Source organism: Cylas formicarius, unplaced genomic scaffold, assembly GCF_029955315.1.
Source record: "Cylas formicarius isolate icCylForm1 unplaced genomic scaffold, icCylForm1.1 PGA_scaffold_7__23_contigs__length_41026272, whole genome shotgun sequence".
Taxonomy (NCBI): Eukaryota; Metazoa; Arthropoda; class Insecta; order Coleoptera; family Brentidae; genus Cylas; species Cylas formicarius.
Genome location: NW_026844352.1, coordinates 26,739,942 through 26,767,901, shown reverse-complemented (window position 1 = coordinate 26,767,901; position 27,960 = coordinate 26,739,942). Strand labels below are relative to the sequence as shown.

The window sequence follows — 27,960 nt, the reverse complement described above, 5'->3', positions numbered from 1 at the left end:
TTCTAGTGTTCATGCTAACTAAATTATCAGTTTCTACTAACCACAAATTGTTGTTTTGGTGAAGCAATATCACCAAATAATTGTCTGCACAAACTTCGATCCCATAAATCAAGATCTTTTATTACAAGATTATATAATCTTAACCACTTTTTAAACAATTTTATTTGACATAACAAGAAAACAATTACTTATAAAATTGAACATCTATCACAACACAAGGAAGAAATTATGAATTTAACATATCCAGCAGCTCTCATTAGAACTACCTGAAAATCTTCACAACTGTTACCAGTATAGGCTTGCATACAAGTTCTGCAGAAAACTAACATTTTCACCCATTAACTATTCCAATGTGTTTAACTTTACACTTCTAATCCAGGAATTAATCCCTTAACAACAGGTTTTTCTGTCCTGATATGCCAAACATACACTTTGGTACAGTTCTCAGCCAAAGGCTCTAATTGTGCTTTTGTGGTAAAGTAACTTAAAAATTCACTCTCCTGGTAACCCTTCTCCATACTGTAAGAAAATGAAGCATTTTTCTTCTGCAAAATTAAGTCCAGGTTGATAGCAAAACCAGCCATGTCAATAGCAAATGGTCTTTCTGGCTTCCATCCACTTCGGTAACCCGTCACTTTACCTAAGCATCGGAAAAATATTGAAAATAAATTTTAAATTCTAAGAATCCTAGTTTACCTGTCTTTGGGTCTACTATTGGGGCCTCAGCATTTAAACCTCCCACTAGTCCAACTGGCCAAATTCCAACCTTCTTTACTTTGCTAATCTGTCACGAAAAAAAAAGTTAATTATACATCATATAACTGATGGCCTTATACTCCAAAGAGTTAAACACACCACAAATTTTAAAGGTTTGTTGTTTGTGTCAGTTGTCTTTCTATTTTTTTGTCCCTGTAATAATAAATTTTACATGTCAAGAAAGCATCCACTATTTTCTTGAATTTCTTATCTATAAAAAGTGATGGTAACAGTTCAACACAATAATATTTGCATTTTAGTTAAAAAGGTACTTACTTCATCATTTCAATTTTAAACACAAATGAACAAAAACAATTCTAGTCTTTTAAGAAGCAATTTTGATAAAACATTTCAAGGGTACCTCATTGAACAACTTGACACTGTAGGCATTGTCATCATCCATAAAATAAACTACTCCTTTTTCCCTGCCCAAATTCAAATTATCTCTGATCCATTTTAAAGCAATATTCCTTTGTTCTACTCCTCTATGTCTTTTCCATCTTGGATCCTACAATACATAGTGATTAAAAATCGATTGAAATAGTAGATTGTAATATATTGTTTGGCTAAGAGAATAAATAATTATTGACAATAGAATTTTGTTGACTTGATTGTACAAAGCCCATAGTAATGTATGTGTTTCATTGAATTTTTGTTTCTCGATGTCACATTTAGGAATTTATTCTTTATATTTACCTTTTCTTGCAGTTTCTCAAAAGGTGGCGTTTTGGCATTTAAATGAGTAAAAATAAGCTTTGATTCTTTTAACAAATTTCTAACCAACTCAGTTTTGGAACTAGAATCTTCAACAACAATCCAGTGCAAATTGGGAACTAGCCTCAAAGTTTGGGACAACCGCGTTAATTCCGCTTTTTGGACATGTCGCCAATATGTAGGGGTAATAGCATAAATAGTTGGATCAGAAGCCTTCTCAGATTCAAGATGTTCTAAAAGAAGGACTTGCTGCTCAGTAAGTTGAAGTCTTTCTTTGTGAATTTCTAATGCTTCTTTAAGAACTTGCAATTTGTCTACCCCTAAAACCAAATTAAGACTATAATAAATAAAGTGTTTTTTTTAAGCTCACCTGATTCTATGGCACAAAGTTTCCATAAAATAATTATAGCTAAAAGAAAAAGAATATAAAAACTCAGTTTTCTAGATATCATTTTGTTGTGATTTTGGGATCCTTCCATGAAAAAAATATCGAACGTAAACTCATTAAAGACTGAAGGACAAATTGTCAAACTTGAAAGAATTCAAACATTAGTTGCTGGTTAAACTAAAGGGCAGACATGAAAGTAACTTAACGTAGTTTGATTTGTTTTTATTATTTATTTTATAAAAGCTTACTTGGAATAAGCAATATTGCCACAACTATCCTCCTAAAGAAAGATGGATGAACCCCTGTAAGCAAATGAAAAATTCGAAAATTGTGCCAATTCATTTTGATTGAGAAATCATGTATATTTGTTTCTACATTTTAATTCTACGTACATTTTTGCCAGAATAAAAATAAACCCAACACCTAGCTATATATCTTATCTCGATATATGTATTTGAATTAAGATTAGGAGAGGTATTTGGGTAATTTATTTTGTTGGTAATTGCCAGCTGATGCGTCAAACAAATTCTAACCTTACTTTATAAATATTTTACATTTTACATTGAATGTAAAAGTTGGAAAAAACTGCAAAATCTCTCAGTAAAGCAGTAAATGTTGCTGTATTTAATATGGAGAATCAACTCCCATCAAATTTTGATTTGATTGTGGTAGGAACAGGTAAAATACAGGTTCTTTAACACTAGACTCAAGATGCTAATATAGGCATAAATATGTTTTGTTTGGTGTGCGGTGTACATACAATGCAATTTTTTCTCATAACAAAGTGAATGTGTAAATTAGTTCTATTATGTTTGTAGGTTTGATTGAATCAATAGTTTCAGCTGCGGCTAGTCGAATAGGAAAAACAGTGTTGCACATAGACAGGTGAGCATAATTCTGTTATGCACTTAATTATCCTGATGAGCACCCTGGTATTTTATTTTAGTGATAATTATTATGGAGGTCATTGGGCTTCCTTCAGCTTAACAGCAATTCAAAATTTTTTAAAAGAACAATTGGAAAGTCAACATCCCAAGTCTAGCTCTGAATTATCTATAGGGAACAATTTGTTTAATGTTAAAAATATTGAAATTCATTCAAACATTCCAAAAAAGACAGCTAATAGTTCAAGTAACAGTATCGAATTTCCAAACTGTAGTGAACATGCAAATTCATCAGTTTCGGTGGATAACCTACATACAAATATACAAGAATGGCAATTTACTACAGAAAGCCTTTTAAATGATTCTCGAAAATTTAATATTGATTTGGCGCCTAAGGTAATAAATATTTAAGTCTGTATCACACATATTTATTATTAGGTATTCTATTTGTTTTTTAGTTGCAATATGCAAGAGGACAATTTGTTGAACTTCTTATCTCATCTAATATTGCTCGCTATTCCGAATATCGAAGTGTTAGTAGAGTCTTAACTTGGCTTAATGGACAGCTAGAAGTTGTACCATGTTCAAGAGCTGATGTTTTTGCAAATGATAAGGTAACATTGATAGAAAAAAGGATTCTTATGAAACTCCTTACGTCTTTAGAGGATGATAGGCAAAACTTACAAGGTTTGTTTTTGTCTGACTGGTTAGACTATGTCAATTAGCATTGCATTTTAAATGATTCTGATTTATTAATAAGTTATATGTTTCAATTGTTTTGTATCATATTTGAAAAACATCTAATTAATATCTTTTGCTTTGCAGAATATGAAAATAAAATGTTTTCTTCATATTTAAAAGATAAAAAGCTAACTTCAAATCTGATACATTATGTATTATATGCCATTTCACAAAGCACAGACTCTACACCTTGCTTAAAGGGAATTGAAAATACTAAGAGATTTCTAAATAGTTTAGGGAGATTTGGTAAAACTCCATTTCTGTTTTCAATGTATGGCAGTGGTGAAACAACTCAAGCATTTTGCAGGTTGGTTGAGCAAATTTTAAACATGGAGCGTTTTTAAAAAAGCAAGTGTGTTTTAGATTGAGCGCTGTTTTTGGAGGAATCTTTGCATTGAGTCAACCACTGCAACATCTGATTTTGAATGACCACCAGGTAGTAGCACTGGTTTCGGGTGATCAAAAAATCTATGCCGATAACTTCGTTATCAGCCTTCAAAAGGCACCTGCCAAATTTGTAAAATCTGTGCAAATTAAGGAGTATATTTCTAGAGCTGTATTTATTACAGATTGTTCACTTATGCCAAGTGAACAAGAACATTTAACATTGTTGATGTATCCACCAGAGAAGGGCAAACACCTAACTACTCTAATTGAGATGGGTTCACTCACTGGAACATGTCCTAAAAATTTATGTAAGAATGCAGTTTTCTCACTGACTTAAAATGTGGAATGTAAAATAATCATTTAATTGCTACAAATTTGTTTTCTGAGACTGAATTTTTTATAGTCTTAGTGCACCTGATAGCCAAACAAGAAGTAAATCCTCAAGATGATTTCAAACATATTGTTCAGAATTTATTTACAAATGAAGTTAATGAAGAGAACTTAAAGGCTAAATGCAAACCTCAAATTTTGTGGTCATGTTATTTTTCCCTGCCAAATACTTGTAATCTTGATCTCAAGGCCCACAACTGCAAGAATGTGTATGTATGTGGAGGACCAGATTTGGATTTGGACTATGACTTAAGCATGGAGACAGTTAGTATGGATTTCTTCATTATTAACTTTGGGTTATAATTGTTTTTAGTAGTTTTTAGATACTTTTATTCCATACCTGAAATAAATCAATGAAAAATATTTATTTTAGGCAAAATCAATTTTTAAAAAAATCTATCCAGAAGATGAGTTTCTACCAAGAGCTCCCGATCCTGAAGAAATAATATTTGGTGAAGAACCTGACACTAGTGAAAGATCTGTTTCTCTAGGTAATGTGCACCACAAAGAAGAAAGTGGCAATATACCATTACAAAATCAGGACAATGACAACTCAACCAGTTAAATTTTCCTTTAAATTATTTATTTGTAAATGCATTACAATATATGTGTACCTTTAAAAAAAGCCTTCTTGAATTATGGCAAAATGTAAGGTGAATCACGTCATCCCCATGCTTGTGTTTTGCAGTAATGAAGCACCAATTTACCTTCTGTACTATAGCAATCATAGAGATTCCGAACGATTTGGTCTGGCGAAGGTGCAAAAGATTGGTTTATGTATAAAAACTGAAACAAATATTTTGTACTGGTGTATGACTCACCATAATCTTACCAATTTCTCGTTCGGATCTAATTTAATGTATTTTTTTATAAATTCTGTAATCCAAGCGATTGGTTTATCACTATCAACAGACCATTTCTTCTTTTTCATTATAGGAGCATTCCCGGTTGGTTTAAGTAAAATATCAACTAAAAAGAATGTACCAGTGTTGAATCTATTTCTATAGAACATTATTTATACCTTTTGACTTATTTGTTTTAATATTTGTTTGATCATTATCCCCGACAATATTTATCGATTGTACCGAGTTTTCAATTTCCTGGATATCAGTAGAAGAATCCTGTTGACTCATATTTTGAGTAAAAGTTTTATTTTATACACTGCACAAACGATAATGATAGACCATTCAATATTTTTGAAAAATTTAGATAAATTCTACTTTAACGTTTGTTACTTAGGGAAAATTACTCAGATCATACGGTCATAAATGACCATCAATTTGAAATAATGAACATTGGTTACCACAGTTCGCTTGTTTTCCATGGTAACCACTGAACATATCGTTTATCTATTCAAGTAACCCACAAAGAAGGCGGTAAACGTTTGACGGTGGTCCGATGTTGGCGTTAGCTTTCTGCATTTTAATTTTGTAGAAATAAGGAAATGTTTGATTAGCTTCTATTGTTTTCGTTGAGCAAATACGTATTTACACCATTATTTACTGCAGTCAAGCATTTAATGGCTTTTACCGACTGGTAATAATACTTGTAAAATTAGAACAGCTAAATTTTGACACCACCTCCATTTTCTTGTGGACCAACGGATGACGTCCCGGCTTCCACTAGTAAGGCAGAAGGTAAAATCGAATTATACAGCATATTCCCACAATTTTTATGCGAGTTATTATTGTAATAAGTAGTGGCTGTGCATCTAATCCCATAACCGATACTTTAAACGTTAAATCTGATAATCGGTTCTCTTATATTAGAGCCTGACGCTGTTGTTTCCAGTTCTGATCAAGATTGGTTCGGGAGATTTGCCCAAGTACTACAAATTAGAAGATGCTCCATACAAATTAAAACAATATTTTTTTTATAAAATAATGCAAAACATGATAAATCTAGGTTTTTTTTATATCTAGAATCATTCATTCTAATATAAACAAAATGAATGGCCCTTAGGCTAAAATTAAATTAAAATTTTTGTAGACGCATTTAGTATTTACAATATAGTTTAACCTAAGAAAAGTAGTACTCACAGATGTCAATCCAGTAGTAAGACTTAATCCAAACAACACTTAAAATTGCTAAACTATGAAGTTTACAAGTTCATTAAAAACAGTCTTCTTTACTTTACAATTAAAACTACTGAGAAAGTCAGAAAATAAATCAATACGCTCGTTATTTGAGAGTAAAATATTTATCAGCTTGCACATTAGATTCAAAGGCGAGTTAACGCCATAGTTGGTCCTATGAAAATCAATGCTAAAAAGAGCCTTATTCCTTTTTCATATTTCTAGGAGAAATATGAAAAACAAGAGATGCCAGGAGATCTGATGCATTCATCAAGTTATTAAGGATCTTGTACAATGTACAGATGTCAAAAAATATGCGCCTACTCTCCAAAGATGTCAGATTCAAAAGCTTCATAATCTCTTCCTAGTTTATTTCCTCAAATGACATTCCCAATTTAAGGAACTAAGAAACTTATGCTGCACACGCTCTATTTTTTCCTGGTGAATTGCATAGTATGCTTGCCAGACACAGCTAGCATACCCTAAAATTGAACGCACAAGTGCACAGTGCAGCACCCTATATGTAAAGATGTTTTCAAACCCTTCAAAGTCGAAAAATAAACCCAAGCAATTGAATACCTCTGTTAGTCATGAAATGAAAAAAATGAAAATTTTTGGATCTGCTAAAGCTTACAATTTTGCACTTGTTTTTATTAAAAGTTAAATTGTTCTCTCTGCACCACAATGAAAACCTATCAAGAGCCTCCTGTAATCGAAGACAGTCACAAGGTGATTCTACAACCTTAAAGTCCGCAAATGCAAGAAAATGGCAAAAGTGAAAAATATTTTTTAACATTGAAAGACAAACTTCTATTTTGGAAACTTCTACAGTTCAGATTTTTCAGATATAAGAGAACAGGGTATTAAGTACAAAACTCATATATAGCCTTGTACAATGAAATAAATAACTAATCAAGATTATTTTACTTCATATTTGCATATCGTTTTTATAAGATTTATATATAAATTACATATTACTCTATTACCTAGTAAACCCATATTATGAATTTTACTTGTTTGAAATACAGCCCTTCCACAATAGACCACCACAGGACATAGAAATGATGAAATAGACTATCACAATTATTACTATTCCAACAATAAAGTAAAGTTTGACATTTTTCCAGAACATTGATCTGGCTAAGTTTCTGCTTGTTTGACGAAATGATACTGACTAAAACAGAAACCAGTTTTAAAACATGTGGATTTTCACAAGTACCACTTACTCCACTACTTAAATTTTCTGTTTTGTTCACTAATAGTTCAAGCCGTTCACCTCTCATAGCGATACTATCTACAAAAAAGGATAACAAATTAAGTATTTGTTCTTCTGAGCATTCACAGATTTACCAATGTTTTTAACCATAATGTTCTTTAACTCATCTAATTCACTATGGACTTTTGAAATAGTGTCTACATCATGTGACTCTGAATAGTGCTTCATTTCATTAGCCAGAACTTTTGCAAAATCAGCATTCATAGCATACCCAATAGCCGAACTAGCACTTGCGCCATACTGTGACTGAAATCTTCTTTTTATTTCGTTTAAAAATAAAAATGCTCTACTGCGTTCAAATTCCTAAAACGTGCATGTTATTGCAAAATTAAATAAAATTATTATTCCATACATTGTCTGTAATAGACATATAAATTATTCCGTGTTCACAAATGTAGTGAAACAAATAATTTCCATGTGAATATGTAAGTTTATCATTTCGCGCTGGTATTTTGGCAATGATCTGTTCTGTAACTTCTGCAAAATTGCCGGTGCAGCTTGCATATCGGGCTAAAATTGTGTTGCCTCTAGATATAACGCTATATAGTATTGGCATCTGCAATTGAAATCAGCAAATTATGTTGTGATTCAATACTTTGTTTTTTTTTTGCTTCACTTACTTTTATAACCAACTTCTTATAAACAGGTTTTAAGGGAGCATTTGACGTAAAATTTCTACGCTTGAACAATGATAACTACAAAATTTAATCCAAAATCCTTACTAAATTGATAACATCATCAGAAAACACAATGCAAAGCTACATACAAAACAAGGAACGATATAAATAAAGCGTGAATGATACAGTGTCAAGTAATCAGCTATCGGATGTGTAAAGCTTGCAAAACAAATGGTTAACTTTTTAATATCTTTTCTATCCAAGAAGGGATTTTGTTAGTAATTTGGTGCCGTGTGCACGGGTGGCGTGGTTGTGGTAACACTGTTAATTGATGATCTTTAATTAGACAGCAGTGCTCCTAGCTCTAAGCACTAGTTAGCATTACGTATTTTGTTTTAAAAAGTCGGGTTAAATATATTAATATTAAACAAATTGGTAACGATAAAAACACCGAACACCCGGTGAAAATCGAACCCACAGCTCTGATGATTTTTGATGTTATCCATCCATTAAATGTTAGTTAAAAACTACATTTACCCAATGGAGAGGCAGAGTTAATACAAACTCTGGCTCATGAAATGGTTAATCCCGCACCTACCAGCGGATTAACTCCAAACGCAGAAGGAACACCCTCTTATAAAACCGACCCTGAGATGTGAAAGGTATGATTAAGATAATACATTTATTTGACACTGTCCTAGTGTTTGATTCCAGGATATACGTCAGCTCTAAGTAGACTCACACAAAAGTGGATAGTTACTGCCTACAAGGGCTGCGTTACTTAGGTCCCGACAGACTGGAATACATACCACCATTATTGTCTTTGGTCTACCGTGATACTTTCCAGTTTAATGAAGTGCACATCGAAGCTTTTCTTTCCCCGCAAATTGAAGAATATAATTGTTTGTAGTCATATTGCCCACCATAAGTAATACAAAGAAGAAGAAGAATGGGTTATAGTTTTATCTATGTTGAAGATATAGAAGTTGTGTTTAAAGATCCATAATATATATCTCTGTTTGTATTCTGTGCCAATGGATTTATGACAACCCTACCGATTTTTCTGTGATGGAACAAAAATGTGGAAGGTGGAAACGCATGGAACGTAATTTGACCTTGAATAGAAGTAGATGCTAGACTAGAATTTAATTATATGCAACATATGCAACGTATTTTTGTTGGTGTATTACATCAGAAAATTTTACGTTTGGCTACGTCGTGTTGTGATTCATTGAAATAAATAAGAAACTAACTCCACGTGTTTAAACTTTGTTAAATATGTCAGCGAAAGAAATGTTGGATAGGCAAATTAAGGAACAAGCTGATATTGTAAGAAAATTAAAATCCTCAAAAGCTTCCAAAGAAAAGGTGAGTAATATTTGGTTTTGCTTTCGTTCATAGATTCTGAGTAATTCTGCTATCAATTTGGGCAAAAATGTGTCGAAGAGCTGATATAATTCAGAATATTTTCATTCTCCAGGTTGCAAATGGAATTTGCCATTCATTTTTACATAAAGAAGAATTCTACACCGTGTTGAACGTCTATCTCACAGATTGCAGCTATTTATGCTTCTATAATCCTTCCGTCGCCGATTCAATTATATACAAGTGTTTGTCTAGCGATGAAAAGTGTAAAAATTTGTTAAAAAAGTATGTACATGTGAATCGATGGTATAATCACATTAAGAGTTACTCAGAAGTTGAACAAAGTAAATTCTTGAAATGTGATCCAGTAAAACTTCGACAGTTAACTACATATTTTTTAGATGTTCAGGTAAATTGCAAAAACGTAGCTTAGATTCGTTAATTTGCCATATAAATTGCAAAAATGACGTTGTATACTCTGTTTAGAATATTGTGGCAGACAAAGATGTGCCATAGATATATTTACTTGACCTCTGCAGCTTATAGACCTCCTCAGGTCAGTGAAATTTAAACACTACTTTTTTTAAGTTTTGTTTTTTAAGAAAATATATTACAAAAAACATCAATATGCTTCTTCAAACTTTCAAACCACAATAAATTTCTTTTATTAGTCCCAAGCTAGATTGTTTTTCTAAATTAAGTAAATTGATGATGCAATGGTAAAATTCTGTTTAACCAATACTTAGAGCAATTTGTGGTTTGCTTATTTTAGTTTTTTGTTCTTGTTGCTTAACAATGAACCAAATTTTGTCATTTAGTAGTTGTATAACACTTTTTGGTGAAACAACACAGTTATCAGTTTGTGTCTTTATTAAGGATGATTTTGAACAAACAGGTTTGTTATTGTTTAAGTTTTTAACCAGCTAAGTTTTCTTACTATGTCAGTGTGCCAAATATTGCAATTTATTTACACAATTTAATATCAAATCCTGCAAATGAAATCATTAGGATTGATAAGGCCTAATACAATTTTAAACAAATTGTGCAGAAACAGATAAACTTGTTGACTTCAAAATTCCATGTCTTGCTTAAGGGGGGTCAACCATTTTTCTTGATTGCTTAGTGATAATGTGTCAAGCAAAAAATAACAGTAAAGTATTAAACTTTAGTATTAAATGCATAAAAAAAAATACTGACCATTGATGTTTATAGTTAACGAGAGTAACAAAAATTCACAAAATCATTATTGTCAATGTGTTTTGTTTATTTGATAGTTTAATTTTTTTTTAGATTTCTGAGGAAGTGAATAAATTGCTAGATCTTAAGGCGCAACTTAGTGAGAAAGATGGTGGACCGCAGTCGGAGAATGTTAACCAGAAATTCACACTTAAAACACCAAAGGGCACAAGAGATTATTCTCCTGAGCAAATGGCATTACGTCTCTCTGTGTTGAATAAGATAGTGACAGTTTTTAAGAGACATGGCGCAGAAACCATAGACACTCCAGTTTTTGAATTAAAGGTGAGTTAGGAATTTATATTTATTTAATTATGGATACGCTAGTCTTTAATTTTTCAAAATGACTAATAAGTCAGAATAATATGTGGATAAAAAATATTTTTTTCTATTAAAACCATTTACATAGTCACAGTTGTACAGTATAATGCCAAAGTAAAGATGTTTTTAGCCACGTACGTACCTTTTACATGCATTTTTTTTTAAGTACTAAATAATATAAGATAAAAAATAATTGAATTCAAATAAGCTAAGAAGGTAGAATATACAGGGGGTCCTTGGAGTTATAACAGATTTTTGGAATAACCCAGGGTAGTATGGTATAAATAAAGTTTAGCTGACTATTGAAGTACATGTTCTCAGTATATCTTGCATTAAAATAAAACTAAAAATTACAGAAATATCTACCATTGTTTTTTATTGCATTTTGAAATATTTTTCTTATGACCTTTGTGAAGATATGGAACTGTTCACATTTCATATACAGTGTGTTAAAAAAGTATGCTGGCAAACTTTAAGAAACCATTCCTTCGTGATTTTAAGACGAAAAATTCATATAAACATAGGTCCAAAAATGTATATTTTTCAAGATACAGGGTGTTAAAATTTTTTTAAAAATTTGTTTTTCCTTCTATAACTTTTATGTCACTTTTGATATTTTTATCAAATTTGGTGAACACAAGCTTTATTTTTATTCTTACCAGTGGCGTCCGTACGGGGTTTGAACTGAATATTTTTAAAGAAAAAAATGGCACTTCACTGCTTTTTCTGAAAACAAAAATTATTATTAAAATTCCCATTCAATTTGGAGCAAATTTGGTGCATGAACTTGCTTTCGTACGGCGCACGATTTTCGCTTTAAAAAAAAACATATAAATGTATCTACCACAACCCAAATGTAATTTTGCAATGTTATTTTTTATGTAAAGTCCGCTCTATTTGAAAGTTGGCACGTGTAGTGCTATGACTAGTGCCCATAAAAAGAAATAAGTATAATTTGTAATAATCTAGTGATTCTTTTTTCACAGTCATGTCTTTTTTATTTCTCGTACTTGTTTTGCCATGACACTTATGATTTCCAATTAGCATTCACGCGGTCCTTTTTAGCTTTTTTTTTATTAATTAAAACTTGCTACTACATCAACATTTTTAAATGTACTTTTTTAAAAAATTAAACTAGCAATTTAATAGTAAATTTTAAGGAACAAACTGCAATTTAATCGACAATTTACTAGTCAAAAAAACCTAAAGTGCCAAAATGGGCTTTGCTAAGCGACGTTAATAAATTTGTTTATAACAATAACATGACAGTTGTCAAATTTCTAAATAAAATTGCACTTGGTTTGTTTGTTGGTGGTTTTTAAAAGTTTATTTAACAAATTATAACAAATTAAAAGTTTATTTAAAAATTATTCGTTGGTTTTGGTGAAAATGGTTCAATTCACAAACCGTGAAATGGCAGATATGCATTTCGTGTATGGCATGGTTCATGGTTATGCTCGCGCTGCAAGACGGATGTATCAAAAAAGATATCCTAACCGTCCGCTACCTAACAGACAACTTTTTGTTAATATTCACTCCGGACTTGGTGAAACGGGTAGTTTTAGGAGGTGTACTGCTCTTATGGGGAGACCAAGAACAGTAAGAAAGGTTCAGATAGAGGAAGCTGTCACAAGTGCTATTGAAGATAACCCAGAAACTAGGACGAGAAAAATTGCAACCGAATTAAATGTTACCCATGTATTAGTATGGCAAATTTTAAAATCTTTACCTTTATCATATGCAAGGAGTCCAAGCTCTTTTGCCAAAGTTTTTTCCGCTAAGAGTGGCTTCGTGTAGATATATACAAAATAAGTTAGTGCAAAATCCAAGGTTTCTATCACAAATGATGTTTATCGACGAGGCATGTTTTCCCGTAACTCAGTAATAAACTTCCATAACAATCATATAATAATCCTCGCGCCGTAATTGAAAACCATTTTCAAGAGCAATTTTCGGTAAATGTTTGGATTGGAGTTATAGGGGATTGAACTGAGGTGGTTTTTACTTGATGAAAATCCATTTATCAAAAAAAATAAGAACTAAAAGTTCGGATTTTCACGAAATTATATATTTTGACATGACAATTGTTTCGACAACACCGTGTCTTTATCAAATGTAATATTTACAAACTACCTGCTACTATATATACCGAAAAATGACCATAAAACCTTAATTAATGTTGTGAAAATTTAAGTTCAATAAAGGAGAGGTATTTAAATATAATTGATCGTTAAGCAATACATTTGAATGTCTCATTTTGTTAATCTCCATGGCTTCCAATAAATTTAATTTTCTACTTTTTGTGGCTGTATGTAAAATATCAAAATTGTCGTCAAAAATGTGTTTTTTTGTGTTTAAGTGTGTAGCATAATTAGAATCTAGACTATTGTTTTTAAACGCTCTTTTTTGTTCGTTGATGCGTTTCTTGAGGGATTTACCTGTCTGTCCAATATAAATTTTAGGACAAGATCCGCATTTCAACTTGTAGACACCTGATTTTTGGGATTTTGGACATTTCGTTTTATTGTTTTTTAAATGTTTTCCTAACAACACGCTAAAGCGAAAACGTTCTATGTAGTTTAGGCATGATGGAGCTCCACCGCACTTCAGTTAAGTAGCACGTCGGTATTTATATGAAAATTATACTGATCGATGGATTGAGTGTTCTGGCCACATTTTTGGCCACCCAGGTAACCTGATTTAAATCCAATAGATTTCTTTCTCTGGGGACACTTAAAAACATTAGTGTACACAAATCAGTCCAAAGTAAGGAAGATCTAAGGAATCGGAAAGAAGACACAGCAGTTGCTCTAATTAATTTTTTTCTGGGAGAGTATTGCTTGTAAAGATAGTTATCTTTTGTTTACTATTATGTAATAATAAACGTCTTCCTGTTAGTAGTTAATTTTTTGTATTTATTTATTTTTTTTTATTGTGAAGCACGAAAGCAAGTTACACCAAATTTGCTCCAAATTGCATGGGGATTTGAAAAATCTTTTTTGTTTTCAGAAAAAGCAGAGGCGTGCAATTTTTTTCTTTAAAAATATTCAGTCCCAACCCCGTACGAATGCCACTGGTAAAACTACAAATAAGGCTTTTGTGTCAAAAACCGCCTCTCAATAATTAAAAGATGATGAAAATTTGATAAAAATATCGAAAGTGATATAAAAGTTATAAAAAGAAAAACAAATTTTTTAGAAAATTTTACACCCTGAATCTTGAAAAATATGCATTTTTGGATCTATGTTTATATGAAGTTTTCGCCTTAAAGCCACATAAAGAATCGTTTCCTAAAGTTTGGCAGAGTACTTTTTTAACACCCTGTATATGAAGTGTGAACAGTTTCATTTGACTAGTTCATATCTTCACCTGACACAAAAGTCATTTGGTTTGGTATTTGAAAATATTTCAAAATGCAATAAAAAACGGAAGATATTTCTGTAATTTTTAGTTTTATTTTAATGCAAGATATACTGAGAACATGTACTTCAATAGTCAGCTAAATTTTATTTATGCCATACTACCCTGGGTTTTTCCAAAAATCTGTTATAACCCCAACGACCCCAAACAAATCTTACATCTTTTTTTTCGGACGCCAAAAATGTCAACCAATCAAAAATATATCTTGTGTTTACGACTTGCAGAATACATAAATTAAAATGCTAACTTTATAATATATTCTATTCAATTGGATTATCCTCTAGCGTAAAAATCAATATTATAATTATGAGGATATGCGACTAGCATAAATTGGTATTCTAGTTTGTTAAATCTCCATATTTTCAGTATCATTATCTGCTGCCAGGGCCATTGAATGCTGGTAACAGACTGAATATCAAGTGTCAACTAATGATTCGATTTTATTAAATCAGATTTATATTTGCATGTAATAGGTAAATAGCTGTAACACTTTCCTTTCTTCCCTTTGACTAGCCGCAATCTTCTTATATCAGTCTTGGTTTAAATTAATTTACAAGTCGCGCACTTGTTTTTGTCATTATAGAATCAAAAAATGGTAAAATGTTATGGTTATTTGAATTGTGACATGAAATTTGTCATTTTTAAAGCTCGTTTTGACAGCAATTGTGACGTTGTTGCATCAATTAATTATGAAATATAACATGACATAAGAAATCGTAATGACAACTGAGAAATAATTAAGAAATAGTATAGTATATTATGGAATATAATGATAAACGCCAATTCAGTCACGAGCTAACGATTGGTCAGACAATTACGATGTTGTGGGATTAACTACGCGGTCGGTTGATGCTATGTTTTGGTTTTGTTTAATTTAATTAACCAAATTTTTATTTAACTTGTTCATATTTACAATTAAAACATATTATTTCTTATTAAAAGTATAATCACATATTGCAATTGAAATTTCTTAAGGTCAATAATAAAAAATCAAAAATAGAAGGACAATCTAACAGAAAAAATAATTAATTAATTAATATTTCAATTTAATTATATCTATTAATATGAACCGGTACGCCCTAAGCCATTGCTTTTATTTTTAAATTCCAATAAAATATCAGCCAGTTGAGTCAACCTTTCTATTATTATTAATGTTACCAAGACATGTTACTTGTACCTAGAAATAGGGACATTAATCCGCCTGACCGAAATGTAATAACAATTATGAATTGGGAGAATATATTAGTTATTATTTGCTGCCCATTCAAAATAAAATGAATTTTTGTACATTTTTTCGCTATTAAATCCTCTTGTAAAAATAAATCTAAAAATTCTAATATTACCGTCACACTACATTTTGCATTTCCAAGATCGTTTTTTATTGTTGCAAATTCTTTTATTTTATATTTCCTTTATAGAGTTAATTCAAGCTAATTCTGGGGAAATTCATTTTGAATCTTATAACCTGTAAAAATAGAATAAATGTGCTAAGCAGGAACTACTAAAATCAAAGGACTTAGTCTTTGAAAAATATTTCTTAGCCCATCTCTGATAATTTAATTATTTTAGCTTTACCGCATTGTGCACCTAAATACACAACTATTATTGCAATAATGGACGTTGTATTTTTAATGGTTTCGAAATTACTCACAACGATCCCACGGAAAAAGTGGCCACGCTGTGTAATATTTACTTCTAGTAACTTTTGTAACGTTCCTGTTGTAGTATTCTAAAAAATTGCACTTCCAGACTGAGCGCTTTTTTTCTATCCGTCAATTAATTTTAATGTTTTTTAGTCACGTTGTTAGTTAATATTAAATTATTATTTAATATTTATCCCCATAAAACAAAAATAAATTAGTGTTGCTTTTTAAAATTGGAAAGCAATAGTTACTTTTATTGGGCATCTCAAAACGGTTTGCAAGTAACAAGAATTTCATGCGGCTATACGCTTTCACTTTATTTGCAATAGTTTTCACAACGTAAGGTTTAAATAATGTTTTTTTTTTGTTTTTTCGTTTTTCTATAGTGTTACTGCAATATAGTGGCAGACCAGCTTCTTCCATCTTTCCGCATTTTGTTCATGTTTCCAATAACGTTACGGAGAGTACGGAATAACATATAACACGCAATACCTCATATACGCCTATATCTTTTTAGGCCAATTTATCAAAAAACATTATTTTGTTTTCCCATATTTGTTGCCCGCGTCGCACATTCCTTTTGGTGTTTTGGATTTCCAGTTACGAGAAGAAATTTTAAATAATACAAGTTATTTGAGAAGCAAATATTTTTATTGGAAAATGTTGACAAAAATTTCGTTATAAATTCACTTTATATTATTTCCAATTAAAATAATTTTAAAATTTGTGTACTATATTTTAATCTTGTGTATAGTCAGCAAGGAGGTTGTTTATAATAAAGTGTTGGGGTTTAATAATTTTTTATTTGTTGAAGGCATATTATTATATTATTGCATATATGACAACAAAAAATACATATTTTGTTATTTATTTACTTATTATTTAAAAAAAGTAGTGTTAATTGCATGAAGTATGTAAGATAATAACAGAAAGTCCGGTGATTTATTATTAATCGTTATTCTAAAACAGTTTGGTGGTGAAGAATCAATTAGGAGACACATTATTTTTTCATAGCAACTTTTTTGTGGAAAAACTATTAATTTCATGCATCCTTTTCAGGAGGTGTTGACTGGTAAATACGGCGAAGATTCAAAATTAATCTACGATTTAAAAGACCAGGGAGGCGAAATATTATCTCTGCGCTATGATTTAACAGTTCCTTTTGCCAGATATTTAGCTATGAATAAGATTACAAATGTTAAACGTTACCACATAGCCAAAGTTTACAGACGTGATAATCCATCGATGTCGAGAGGAAGATACAGGGAATTCTACCAGTGCGTAAGTATTTTTAAATGTCAATAGTGAATTTCAGTAATTCATTGGTTTTTAAATGCATTTTGAAGTCCTAGTTTTTTGTTAAATGTAATAAAAATACAAAAATGCAGATCACATGTAAGGTTAATAGTAATCATTACTGCAACAGAGGTCAAGGCTGTTATTTGTACCAAGTACCCAAATCAATTAGAGAAATTTTTACCGCGCGTGGGTGCATTTGAATTATCATTATAGGATTTCGATATAGCGGGCGCTTATGATCCGATGATACCAGATGCCGAATGTATTAGGATCGTTTGCGAAATTATGCAGGTATTAGACATTACCCGTTTCGTGGTCAAAATAAATCACAGACTTTTGTTGGACGGAATGTTTGAGGCCTGCGGCGTGCCCAAGGCCAGTTTCAGATGCATATGTTCAGCTGTTGATAAATTGGATAAGGTAAAGGTCTTTTTTGTTCGTAATGAATGTAAGCGGGACAGCAACGTGCATTGTTTTAGTCGCCTTGGGCGGAAATCAAGAAAGAAATGGTGGAAGAAAAAGGTTTACCAGAAGACGTGGCGGATAAAATTGGGGAATATGTTAAATTGAACGGGGGAGGGGATTTAGTAGATAAATTGTTACGGGACGACAAATTGTCGAAAAACAAATCAGCGGTTGAAGGCTTGGAAGCGATAAAACTCCTTCTGAAGTATTGTGACATATTTGGAGTTTCTGAGCGGGTTCTGTTCGATTTGAGTTTAGCTAGAGGTTTAGATTACTACACTGGGATTATATATGAAGCGGTGCTTCTAGAAGGTTAGTATATGGTTTTCAATTAACTCACTGGACATAAACGGGGCAAAAAGGGTTAGTCTCCATTGGCTCTTTGTTTTGGTTCGAAGATGCAACGTTTATTATTCTTTACAAAAGAAAGTGACTCCTGCTACTTTTGTTACCAACACTACACTTTATCGATTCTCGAGTCTTATCAAATTACTAATACATATTCTATGAACAATAACTTCACAGTTCCGTTTCATTAGCGGCATTCGCTGGTGCTAAATTTCACAGTTTTCCAAAATCAAAATCATTACATTTGCTTCGTTTCCAAAAACAAATTTTGTTTTTGTTCGCATTATCAATGTCTGCTGCCCGTAGGGCTAGGAAGGGTAGTGACAGACAGGAAAAGAGAAATGCAATGTGACGAATGGAGTTTAGTGTTACTTTTTACCTTGATTATGTTTAGCGGTAGTAGAAAATGTTATTATTAATGTATATTAAATTATTGCAGAAAATACAGACAATAAAGGAGACAATGATGTTTCTGTGGGTTCAGTTGCGGGCGGTGGTAGATATGATAACTTGGTCGGCATGTTCGATGTTAAAAATAAACAGGTCCCTTGTGTCGGTGTTTCCGTAGGCATAGAACGATTGTTCGCTGTTTTGGAAGGAAAACTTTTGGCATCTAATAGAAAATTTCGAACGACCGATGTAGATGTGTATATAGCGACAGCGCAAAAGAATCTGGCTGAGGAGCGCTTAAAGATATGTAAAGAACTGTGGGACGAAGAATTTAAGGTTTGTGTTGCGAATCAATACGTTCTTGAATTGTTTGATAAAATTCCATTCTATAGGTGGAATTTTCATATAAAAAAAATCCGAAATTACTGGCCCAGTTGCAATATTGTGAGGAAAGGAGTATACCGTTTGCGGTAATATTGGGCGAATCAGAAATTCAAAAAGGAGTTGTTAAGCTCCGAAATGTGTCCACAAGGGAAGAAATTGAAGTGAAACGGGGCTCTTTGACTGACGAATTGAGACGGCGGTTAGGTGAGCTCTGTTTAAATGGCACAGTACCAATGTAGTATTAACTAATGGAATTGGAATATTTTTTATGTTGTGTTATTTACATCTAATTTGTTTAAATAAAGTAATTTATTTATTATTCTTAATTTTTGATATTTAGTTATATTTATAAGCAACTTATTTTTATTGTGTTTCACAAACACTTAAACCGACATTACATATAATATATAAATTACAACCCATAAAATTGATTGTGTATTATCTTTGCTGCTATTAAACAGATCTATGTCACATTTTGGGTGGGATATTATTTAATTTATCAGCACTCCTTATATTACATATTATTAATCACATCAAAAATATTATTAAATTTCAACTTAAAAATATGTTGCAGCAAAAAATATTTATACCTTGTCACAAATAATATAAGCAAGAGATAAATAAGAGTGGAAGTGTAGGGTTGGACTTAGCATCGAGGCCCGAAGCAAAACAAGCAGTTATATAATTTCTCATATATTTTATTAGTCTAAATAAATAAACAATGTAAAATTTAATAAAATTATAACTACACTCTGAAAATTGAGTAATTACACACACATTATTCTAGATTATCAAATGTAAGAAGTTGCTTCATTAAAATAATTCGAACACTGTATCTGAAATGGAGCATATGTACTTAAATGTAACGAAATGAGCGGTTTTACCGATACAACAAATTGTATCCGGATGGACTTAATGATTTCTAAAAATGTTTACAAGAAATACGGCAGTGTTTAAAAACGACTCTTCCAAAGCTCGTGCTATAGCAATATAACATTGGACACATTTTGAGCACACCTTTATGCTACTCTCTTTTGTTAATTAAAATGATAAGTGATATATTTAAGTATAAAATGTAAGGTGATGTTCCCAATCAAATTTTATTTGTGCATGGTTTTGAAATTCAAGAAATAAAAAATAAATTACGCATTGCATAATTTATATCACTTATATTTTAAATCGTTCCCATTTTCTTCTTAAAGGTAACATGTATTAATTGTATTTAAGATGGTACATATATACTAAGTATTTAGGATGCAATGAGTTTTTGGTATTATATATATAAGTACATTTTTATGGGCGATTTAAGTGAAAACCAAGTTATTGACAATTGAATATATACAAATATATCTTATTCTATACTATAACATTGTTAGTTTTTAATCTTAATTTTTGACAACACACATATAGAGACATTTTTCACAATAAGTGTTAGTAATCAATGAGCCACGTTTTCATTGTTACTATAAAAAGCTTAAAATTATTTTACGATTCTTTCAACATGATCACTTATATGTATCTACAATAATTGTGGAATTTTCGCCAAGTAAGTCTCGAACAATATAATCATCACAAAATAAAAACAAATCATTAATTCAGTTTCAATAAGTTGTCAGTTACCTAACTGCGGAATTTTGTTAAAATGTATTTCATTTTGATCCCTCCCAGTCAAATTTATTTCCAAAATATTGATTATACAATACCACATTTTTATTGCGATTGATCCACCAACCGTTTGAAATCAAATTTTGCATAAAATACTTGCTTCTAAAATTATCCCAATACAAGTCCGGTAATAAATTTGTATTACCGCTAATAATTAAGTGAATTAAGGTAATAAGATGTCCAAAATGCTGCAGTAATATGGTACGTTTTAATCTGCTGATGTGGGCAAGTTGAAAATATGATGAAAATAATGAGGTCAATGAAGTACACATACAATCCCTATCACAAGATCTTTAAACAGAGCTTGCACTAATACTTTCGTATTAGAACCGGCAAAAGCAATCAAGTAACCTATCAAAAAAAACGCACACAACTGCTTTTACCAGAATTTAAAGGCGTTACCACCACCATAGAAATTTGATTTTGCCTTGCTTTGTTCATATTGAGCATATTATATTATTTGCAAAAGGGACTTAAAACATTTTGTTTCCAAAACCCACAAGCCGTTTAAATAATACTGGTGACAGAAGCAGCAACCAATTCACTTTTTGGTAATAAAATTAATTATATACACGCAGAAATAACTCTTCACATTTCATTCACATGTTCAGTAACATGGTAATATTTTATTGGTTGTTGTGGAAAGCTGTATTTGAGAAGTACGACTCCATCCAGAATTTCCATTTCCAGAAAGTTCAAGATGCTGTGTTTGAATTTGAAACAATAAATGCGCATACATATTAGAAATATTCGCTGTAACGTCTGAGGCGATTTACTTAAAATTGTTAATTCATCGAAAATGACATAAGAGGGGATGATATTGCGAAATGTAAAACTGTTTTAGAATTAAATATGTAATAGCTGACTAGTTAGTTTCAGTCTTTTGTTTAAAAAACACCATTTGCAAAAATATATGTGGATATTTTGTTTTGGCCGCACCTCAAGTCAAAACAAGAAACGGAGACAAATTAACAATTTTCTATTCTAAATATTTTTTAAGGGGTCCATGGTATAAAAATAACAAAAATAAATAAATATTTAAAGGAAACAAATCAACATAAACTTAAAACTTCTGCTTTATGTACATGAGCAAAAATATCAGACTTACCAATTAACCATGTATTTACATAATTTTTGCTACACAAGATAAAAATTAACGTACTTATTGTTTAAAGATTATCACAAAACAGGGTAAATACAACGAATTCAATATGCCAGCAATCTTATAATCTATACAAATTTCGTTAATAGGTTGTTTTACGTTTTAAATTCGATTTTGGCCACGATATCGACGAAATTTGTTGAATGTTACAACCTCACCTCTGCTCTCTTAAGGATAGAAACTTGTTCGCAAACCCGAGATCAGCCAATTTTGATATCCGTAAACGTTCACATCCTGTATTAACACATCCAGGGAACTTATTCTAACCTCGCTTTGTAACTGGTTTTCCAAATCTCTGCCAAAGTTACGGCTGAGTGGAACCTGTGGAAGATGCACAGCGGCAATGTTATGCGCTGAACTATGGCCCAAGCCAGGAATCCATAGAAATCTTTCTGCACGGGATTCGCTTCGACCTTTTGTGTTTCGAAAGTGTAAATTATCCACATCGTCAAATTGCAGATAAGAAGAAATGTGACGACCTGTCGCCCTGGCTTGGTTCGGTCGTGTTCAGGAAGATGTACCCGGCGACGAGAAACGTCTGCTATGAATAACAGTTGTAAGATGACCTGGAAATATTTAAATTTTTATTATGATCCCGTAAATTCTCTTCCGCTTTTGACAAAGTGTGCCGGTTCAAAAAATTTAGGGAACCTACCTGAACGACTGAGAGAATTCCGGTTATCATAACCAGTAGGTTCGGTTCTTTTGTAAATGCGTTCAAATGGCCAGCGATGACGCTGAAGACGGCATATGTAAATAAACCAAAGGCTGAGACGCGTAAAAGAATATCGTTCAAATCGCTTTGCTCCTCCGTCTTGAACTTCAGCCCCTGGACCCTGGACAATATTAATAAACAACCGTTAGAAGAACTAGAAACTGTTTGAAGCATTGACTAAAACTTACCGTATAAACCCAATAATAATTGCCAAAATGCTGAGCACCATTAGAACACAATGAGAAACATCGGCCAGATAAATCGCCAGAAGTCCCAGTTCGGGGTTACGAATCAACACGAAAAACAGGATCAGGCAAATTAAAGAACCAACGAGCATAAGCAAGCCAAAGAATAGTCCTTTTGATGCGCCGACACAATCCACCCGGCCCTGTTGAGCTTGAGCCATGGCCACGGCCCTGCGCGAAAGCATGATTTCCAGTCTGTGCTCCAGGTCTTCCTGTGTCACGAACCTTTAAAATGTATAAACTTTTGTAAAAAATAGGAGACGCCAAGTAAATATGAATTTTCAATATAAAAAAGATATAAATTTTCGAAAAGGTGCATTTTTGAAAAACCTCTTGCTGCTGGTGTGGATGGGAATCAATGAATAATGCCCTTACATTGAAAACAGTCAACAAGGAATATCTCAAAGTTATACAGCCAATAGAACGTAATTTTGAATTTCAAAATGCACATTGAGGACGTTGCTTTTGAATTTAATTGAATGTGACCCTAATTCATTTAAATAGGTCGTTTTCAAATTGTGTAAGAAACCAATTTGTTCAAGGTTACTGTGGAATTTATGTCAATTTTTCAATTACTGTCTGGTTACTCTTGTCAGAGGAGAGTGGTGACCGTAATATCTGGACTAGGATAAACGTCAAATCATCTAATTAATATCATTTCGAATATAGAACATGTAGAACTCCGGGTCAAGGCCCAATATCATTATAACATACTTTTAGGTAATAAATTAATTGTCCTAAAATCCTGACAGCTTTTAACTAGATTAAATGAAATTTAATTATCTCATTCAATTTATGGTTACTCATTGTTTAGATACTTTGAAATTACCAACATTTTCATAACTACTGACCTCGATATTGCATGATTTTTATCTACATTACTTAATTTACGAAAATGGCAATGCGTGTCATTTTAAAACAAAATTCCACCTAATATACAGGGTGTTAAAAAATATCCACTAATTTCTTAAGTACATAAAACATGAAAAAAAAAATGGTAGTGCTCCCAACAGAAGATATATATGACCGTAAAAAGGGGCTTCAAAAAAATTGTTTTTTTTTTAAATGAATTTTGAAACGATTTAAAATGAAACTAAATTTAGACCACATATACATATACCTTTGATTAAGTGATAAAATTTACAGATGAAAAAATTAAGTTCAAAAATTAACAATTTTATCTAATAGTAACTAAATCCAAAAAAAATCTTTTTAAGATGAAAAACTGTTTGAAAAAAGATTATTTCAGCTCAAAAGATGTAATATCCCCCAAAAAAAGCTTGGGATAAAATTAAATGGCACCCCCACTTTAGCGACGCTGGTCTAAATTTCATTAAGGTATTTTAAGCCGTTTCAGAAATAATTTGGGGCCTCTTTTACCTTCTGAAAGAGGCGTCTTCGGGCGGGTGTTTTTTAACCAAAGTAGCGTAATTTTTGAATATTTTATCTACCCTATAAAATAGCGTATCGTTTTTTGAAACACCACGTATACACGTATATTTTTCAAAATGTTTTAAATTGACGAAATGCGAAAAAATTTTTCTGTAATACGTATTATATATTGAATATTGTAATATCCCCAAATAAAATTCGAATTTGAATCATATTTTTGTAAGAATGTAACATGGTATTCCTTAATGTTTGTTCTCGAAATGAAAGTTACCTTGGATTTCTTCCAATGTGTTTCCACATCACGTAAATTACAGCCGCGCCGATGAGCGAGTATTCAATAATGAAAGGAAACAAGTAAGGAGCGGAATCCTGAACGATGGTTCCCATAATATTTATCCTGCCACAGCTATCATTAGAGAGGGACTGATTGAAGTACTTTATTAAGGCTTGAGGCATAATATTGTCTAATATCTCCGAATTGTTATTGACCAGCATGGATGATTGATGACTCAAATCATTCGATAACAGTTCCGGCTCTTCTGCGACTAAAAAATAACAAAATATTAGTTAATAATAAGGTATCTATATTCTACTAAAATACACGCGTACCCTAAAAAATTTGGAGGACTAAAACTAAATAAAATCAACCCAGTAGCAAGCCAAATAATATGAACAAGTGAAGTTAGTAAGCCCATTCCACACGTACCACTGGCAACATCATTAGACATAAAGCTATCGAAACTTCCAAAGTCGAAGAAATGCTTCAATGTAGCATGGGTGGTGGGTGCGTGAGTCCTCGGTGTAGTGGGGGTAGTGGCGGGAAACGTGGTAGTGCTCGCAGTCGTAAAAGCTCTCCACATCTTTGACGCGGTTGTTCTCATACCCATCATGAATGGGAATAGGGTCGTGGTAGTCGTAGTAGTTGTGGGTGGTGCCACGGTTGTCCGAATCCGAAACATTGCCGTGGGTATGGTTTTCACGGTGGTGAACACATCTTTTTTGTTAGTGGGGTACGAAATTGGTTAGTATGGCGGGTTTGATGATATTAAATGAATCTACTTAATTACATGTTGCACTAATTTTACTAATGAACATTATAAATACTGGTTCTAAGGAAGTAATCGGTGATTCAATAAGAGTTTCCTGCGCATTTTGGTGCGAAGGAATAATTGGCCCCTTTTTTTTCGAGGATAATGCGGAGAACACTGTTATCGAAACATGATATCTGTTTTTTTCTGGGAGCAGTTGGAAGGTTGAACATTGAAGATTTGTGGTTCCAACACAATGGAGCCACTTGTCACACATCCAGAGAAAAGATGCAATTGCTGCCGGGCAAGTTTCCTGGTCTCACGGAACGGCGATATCAATTGGCCGACGCGATCATGTGATCTTACTCGCCTAGATTTTTTTTTAGGGGTATCTAAAAAGCAGAGTGTATAGAAATAAACCAAACACTATTCCAGAGCTGAAACAGGACATTAAGCGCTTAATAGCCGGCATAGAACCTGAATTGTGTCAAAAAGTGATAGGAAATTTCAATAAACGAATTACGTCATGCCACATGAGTGGCGGGGGTCATTTGAATGAAATCATCTTTCATACCTAATTGTAATACACTAATCTAAAATGGCAAATAAAAATGTTTGTATATTTTTATATTCTTCCGAGTTTTTTGTATTATTTTAATGTGGAAACCCTTATTGAATCACCCTTTATATAGGCATACCATTTTTCAATCAAATCTGCATAATAGAAAAACACTAACTGTTGCGAAATATATTATTTAAAGAAGCGCTAAATTAAAATATTTAGTTGGTAACTAGCGAATCTATCATTGCCGAGCCAAACTGGTTTATTGATTACGAGGAAACGAGGACAGCGTAAGCCCAAGAAAAAATTGTTTTGGTTAGTATTGGCTCCTGTTTTATTGGCTTTCTTATAAACTGATTTGATCTAAGATAAACTAGTTGAACTGAAGAACTCACTTTTGACTATTTATGAATTATTCATTTGAACTAACGAAATATTTGAGGCATCTTCTCACACAGATCTAATTAGAAAGGTTAAACCATCCATGAAATGAGAAGAAACATTAGTTGTTTTGGTTAGTCTTGTGTTTTAAAATTAATTTTTTGGGAAAGCCGTTATTTTTAACACTTATATAGACATATATAGAAGAAATCTTTTTATTTATTAAGCTGCATGTACACCGCGCTAGAAACCATATCAGAAACTCGATTTCGTGTTTTCTGTTTGATAAAGATTGCTTGGGTCGAACAAGGTTTTGTTTTAGTAGTGTAACGTTAGTTACATTAGTAATACTAACTAGCAACATGTATGGGTACGAAGCTGGATAAGCAGCCGGGAAAAATTTGGTGTTTCCCATCAAATTTGTTACGAACTAAGTAACGAAGATTATTGATGTTTGTCAAAAGCAGTGCATTATTCAAACCCCTTTGTACTACGGAGAGTTTCATTACTACATTTCTCCATTTTTACAAGTTTTATTCGAGACTTTTTCGTTCGTGATTTCTTGCACCGTATACACTAAACATAATGGATGTGTATAAAATTCTCGAAGATAAAGTGCAGGGTGGCCCGTTTAAGAGGGGCCTATACCTTATCTCAAAACCTATGGGGGTTACAAATTTTTTTTTTTTTTTTTAATTTTATTAATTGTCACTTTTTTATATACAGGATGATAAAACAAAGTTACATTTTTTTAAACAGAACATCCTACATTTTATTGCATTTTTAGATAGTCCTTTTAAAGACAAATTCAACGATACATATGAGTATGGGTCTGTGATGTACCGTTTCGAACTTATTAGTGATCATCTTCAGAATTCGGGTTATGTTTAAACCATCATTGTTGGGTGGCTTATTTTTTCCATCTACTGTTTCTACGAAAATAATGCTTTTCTTTAGGCAATGATCAAATTTAAAATATTTTCTTAATATACGCGGCGTTGGCACGTTTCCCGAAATAACACTTTTCTCAATTTTCTTAAATGTACACCTTTATGTATGTATATTATTGGATTTTCAAATAGCAACTTTAATAGCAATTTGAATTATATAACATGATACGAGCCTCTGACTTGCCGTTTTGGCTTAATTGGCAATTATTTTTCAAAAAGATATAAATTCTTTTACATTGATAATTTAAGAAACTTTTATCGCAGTAGCTTTGAAAACCATAGTAGTTCTCTGCTGTGGTAATATTACTTGTTTTTGGCAGATATTAGTGTATTATAATGTTTTAAGCGTATTTTTTCGGACTTATACTATTTTCTCTTCATTTTATTAAGTTGTATTTTTGTTGAGTATAATGTATACGAACGAGGAAAAAGTTGACCTATTAGAATGTTACATCGGCAATAACAAAAGTGCGACTCTTGCTCTCAGACAATATAGAGCAAAATTTCTCCATAGGCGATTGCCAGGGAAAAAATATTTGCCAAAATATACCAGCGGTTTCGAACAAATGGCAGTATTTTAGTCAAAACAAATTGGAGCCGAACCGTTTTGGATGAAAATATGCAGCTAGATATTCTTCTGCATTTTGAGAATATGTACTCCAGAGACCTCCACTCGCTTTATCGCTTCAGATGTAGACGTAAGACTAACCACACTACAAACATGTTTAAAAATTGACAGTTATAAGCCATTTAAATTCACT

At 32.1% G+C, this 27,960-nt stretch overlaps 6 protein-coding genes across 18 annotated transcripts in view; 2 read left to right on the top strand and 4 right to left on the bottom strand.

Moving 5' to 3' along the window:
- Positions 1-127: 127 nt before the first annotated feature.
- On the bottom strand, positions 128-2,246 carry LOC132705612 (galactosylgalactosylxylosylprotein 3-beta-glucuronosyltransferase I). 2 transcript variants are annotated; one of them, XM_060676312.1, is made up of 6 exons: positions 2,107-2,246; positions 1,841-1,879; positions 1,453-1,790; positions 1,118-1,264; positions 697-784; positions 128-640 (listed from the first exon to the last, which is right to left on the bottom strand). In XM_060676312.1, exons 1-6 carry the CDS (start codon positions 2,198-2,200, stop codon positions 363-365), a joined length of 984 nt encoding a protein of 327 aa, XP_060532295.1. In that variant the 5' UTR covers positions 2,201-2,246; the 3' UTR covers positions 128-362. The 2 variants fall into 2 exon arrangements, with proteins under 2 accessions (XP_060532295.1, XP_060532296.1); XM_060676313.1 differs by lacking the exon at positions 1,841-1,879 and having other exon boundaries at positions 129-640; positions 2,107-2,238.
- On the top strand, positions 1,842-4,876 carry LOC132705610 (rab proteins geranylgeranyltransferase component A 1). Of its 3 annotated transcripts, none has more exons than XM_060676307.1 (8): positions 1,842-2,162; positions 2,677-2,743; positions 2,805-3,138; positions 3,201-3,429; positions 3,568-3,790; positions 3,847-4,178; positions 4,274-4,524; positions 4,634-4,876. In XM_060676307.1, exons 1-8 carry the CDS (start codon positions 2,153-2,155, stop codon positions 4,823-4,825), a joined length of 1,638 nt encoding a protein of 545 aa, XP_060532290.1. In that variant the 5' UTR covers positions 1,842-2,152; the 3' UTR covers positions 4,826-4,876. The 3 variants fall into 3 exon arrangements, with proteins under 3 accessions (XP_060532290.1, XP_060532291.1, XP_060532289.1); XM_060676306.1 differs by lacking the exon at positions 1,842-2,162 and adding an exon at positions 2,345-2,536; XM_060676308.1 differs by lacking the exons at positions 1,842-2,162; positions 3,847-4,178; positions 4,274-4,524; positions 4,634-4,876 and adding an exon at positions 2,343-2,536 and having other exon boundaries at positions 3,201-3,356; positions 3,568-3,699.
- LOC132705614 (autophagy protein 12-like) lies at positions 4,823-5,527 on the bottom strand. The gene is made up of 3 exons (XM_060676315.1): positions 5,282-5,527; positions 5,093-5,229; positions 4,823-5,046 (listed from the first exon to the last, which is right to left on the bottom strand). Exons 1-3 carry the CDS (start codon positions 5,391-5,393, stop codon positions 4,924-4,926), a joined length of 372 nt encoding a protein of 123 aa, XP_060532298.1. The 5' UTR covers positions 5,394-5,527; the 3' UTR covers positions 4,823-4,923.
- Positions 5,528-7,210: 1,683 nt separating this feature from the next.
- On the bottom strand, positions 7,211-8,659 carry LOC132705613 (vesicle-associated membrane protein 7). Its single transcript, XM_060676314.1, has 5 exons — positions 8,232-8,659; positions 7,964-8,167; positions 7,686-7,914; positions 7,562-7,629; positions 7,211-7,509 (listed from the first exon to the last, which is right to left on the bottom strand). The coding sequence occupies exons 2-5, from the start codon at positions 8,165-8,167 to the stop codon at positions 7,345-7,347; spliced, it is 666 nt and encodes a 221-aa protein (XP_060532297.1). The 5' UTR covers positions 8,232-8,659; the 3' UTR covers positions 7,211-7,344.
- A 115-nt stretch (positions 8,660-8,774) lies between these two features.
- LOC132705609 (histidine--tRNA ligase, cytoplasmic) lies at positions 8,775-26,348 on the top strand. 4 transcript variants are annotated; one of them, XM_060676302.1, is made up of 10 exons: positions 8,775-8,890; positions 8,943-9,596; positions 9,709-10,002; positions 10,884-11,114; positions 17,273-17,494; positions 17,726-17,932; positions 17,992-18,289; positions 18,765-19,051; positions 19,108-19,303; positions 25,524-26,348. In XM_060676302.1, exons 2-10 carry the CDS (start codon positions 9,507-9,509, stop codon positions 25,664-25,666), a joined length of 1,968 nt encoding a protein of 655 aa, XP_060532285.1. In that variant the 5' UTR covers positions 8,775-8,890; positions 8,943-9,506; the 3' UTR covers positions 25,667-26,348. The 4 variants fall into 4 exon arrangements, with proteins under 4 accessions (XP_060532285.1, XP_060532287.1, XP_060532286.1 ...); XM_060676304.1 differs by lacking the exon at positions 9,709-10,002 and adding an exon at positions 10,003-10,149 and having other exon boundaries at positions 25,524-26,344; XM_060676303.1 differs by lacking the exon at positions 25,524-26,348 and adding an exon at positions 19,674-19,833.
- The window catches only part of LOC132705607 (proton channel OtopLc), a 49,430-nt gene continuing 41,311 nt past the window's right edge, over positions 19,842-27,960 (bottom strand). For 2 of the 7 annotated variants that reach the window (XM_060676299.1, XM_060676300.1), the window contains 4 exons: positions 24,550-24,823; positions 22,830-23,111; positions 22,582-22,762; positions 19,854-22,492 (listed from right to left, as the gene is read on the bottom strand). In XM_060676299.1, the coding sequence (XP_060532282.1) occupies positions 22,184-22,492; positions 22,582-22,762; positions 22,830-23,111; positions 24,550-24,823 (1,046 nt within the window). In that variant the 3' untranslated portion in view covers positions 19,854-22,183. Of the gene's footprint in view, positions 22,493-22,581; positions 22,763-22,829; positions 23,112-24,549; positions 24,824-24,984; positions 25,273-27,960 lie in introns of all 7 variants that reach the window. The other 5 variants (XM_060676298.1, XM_060676294.1, XM_060676295.1 and 2 more) reach the window with 5 other exon arrangements.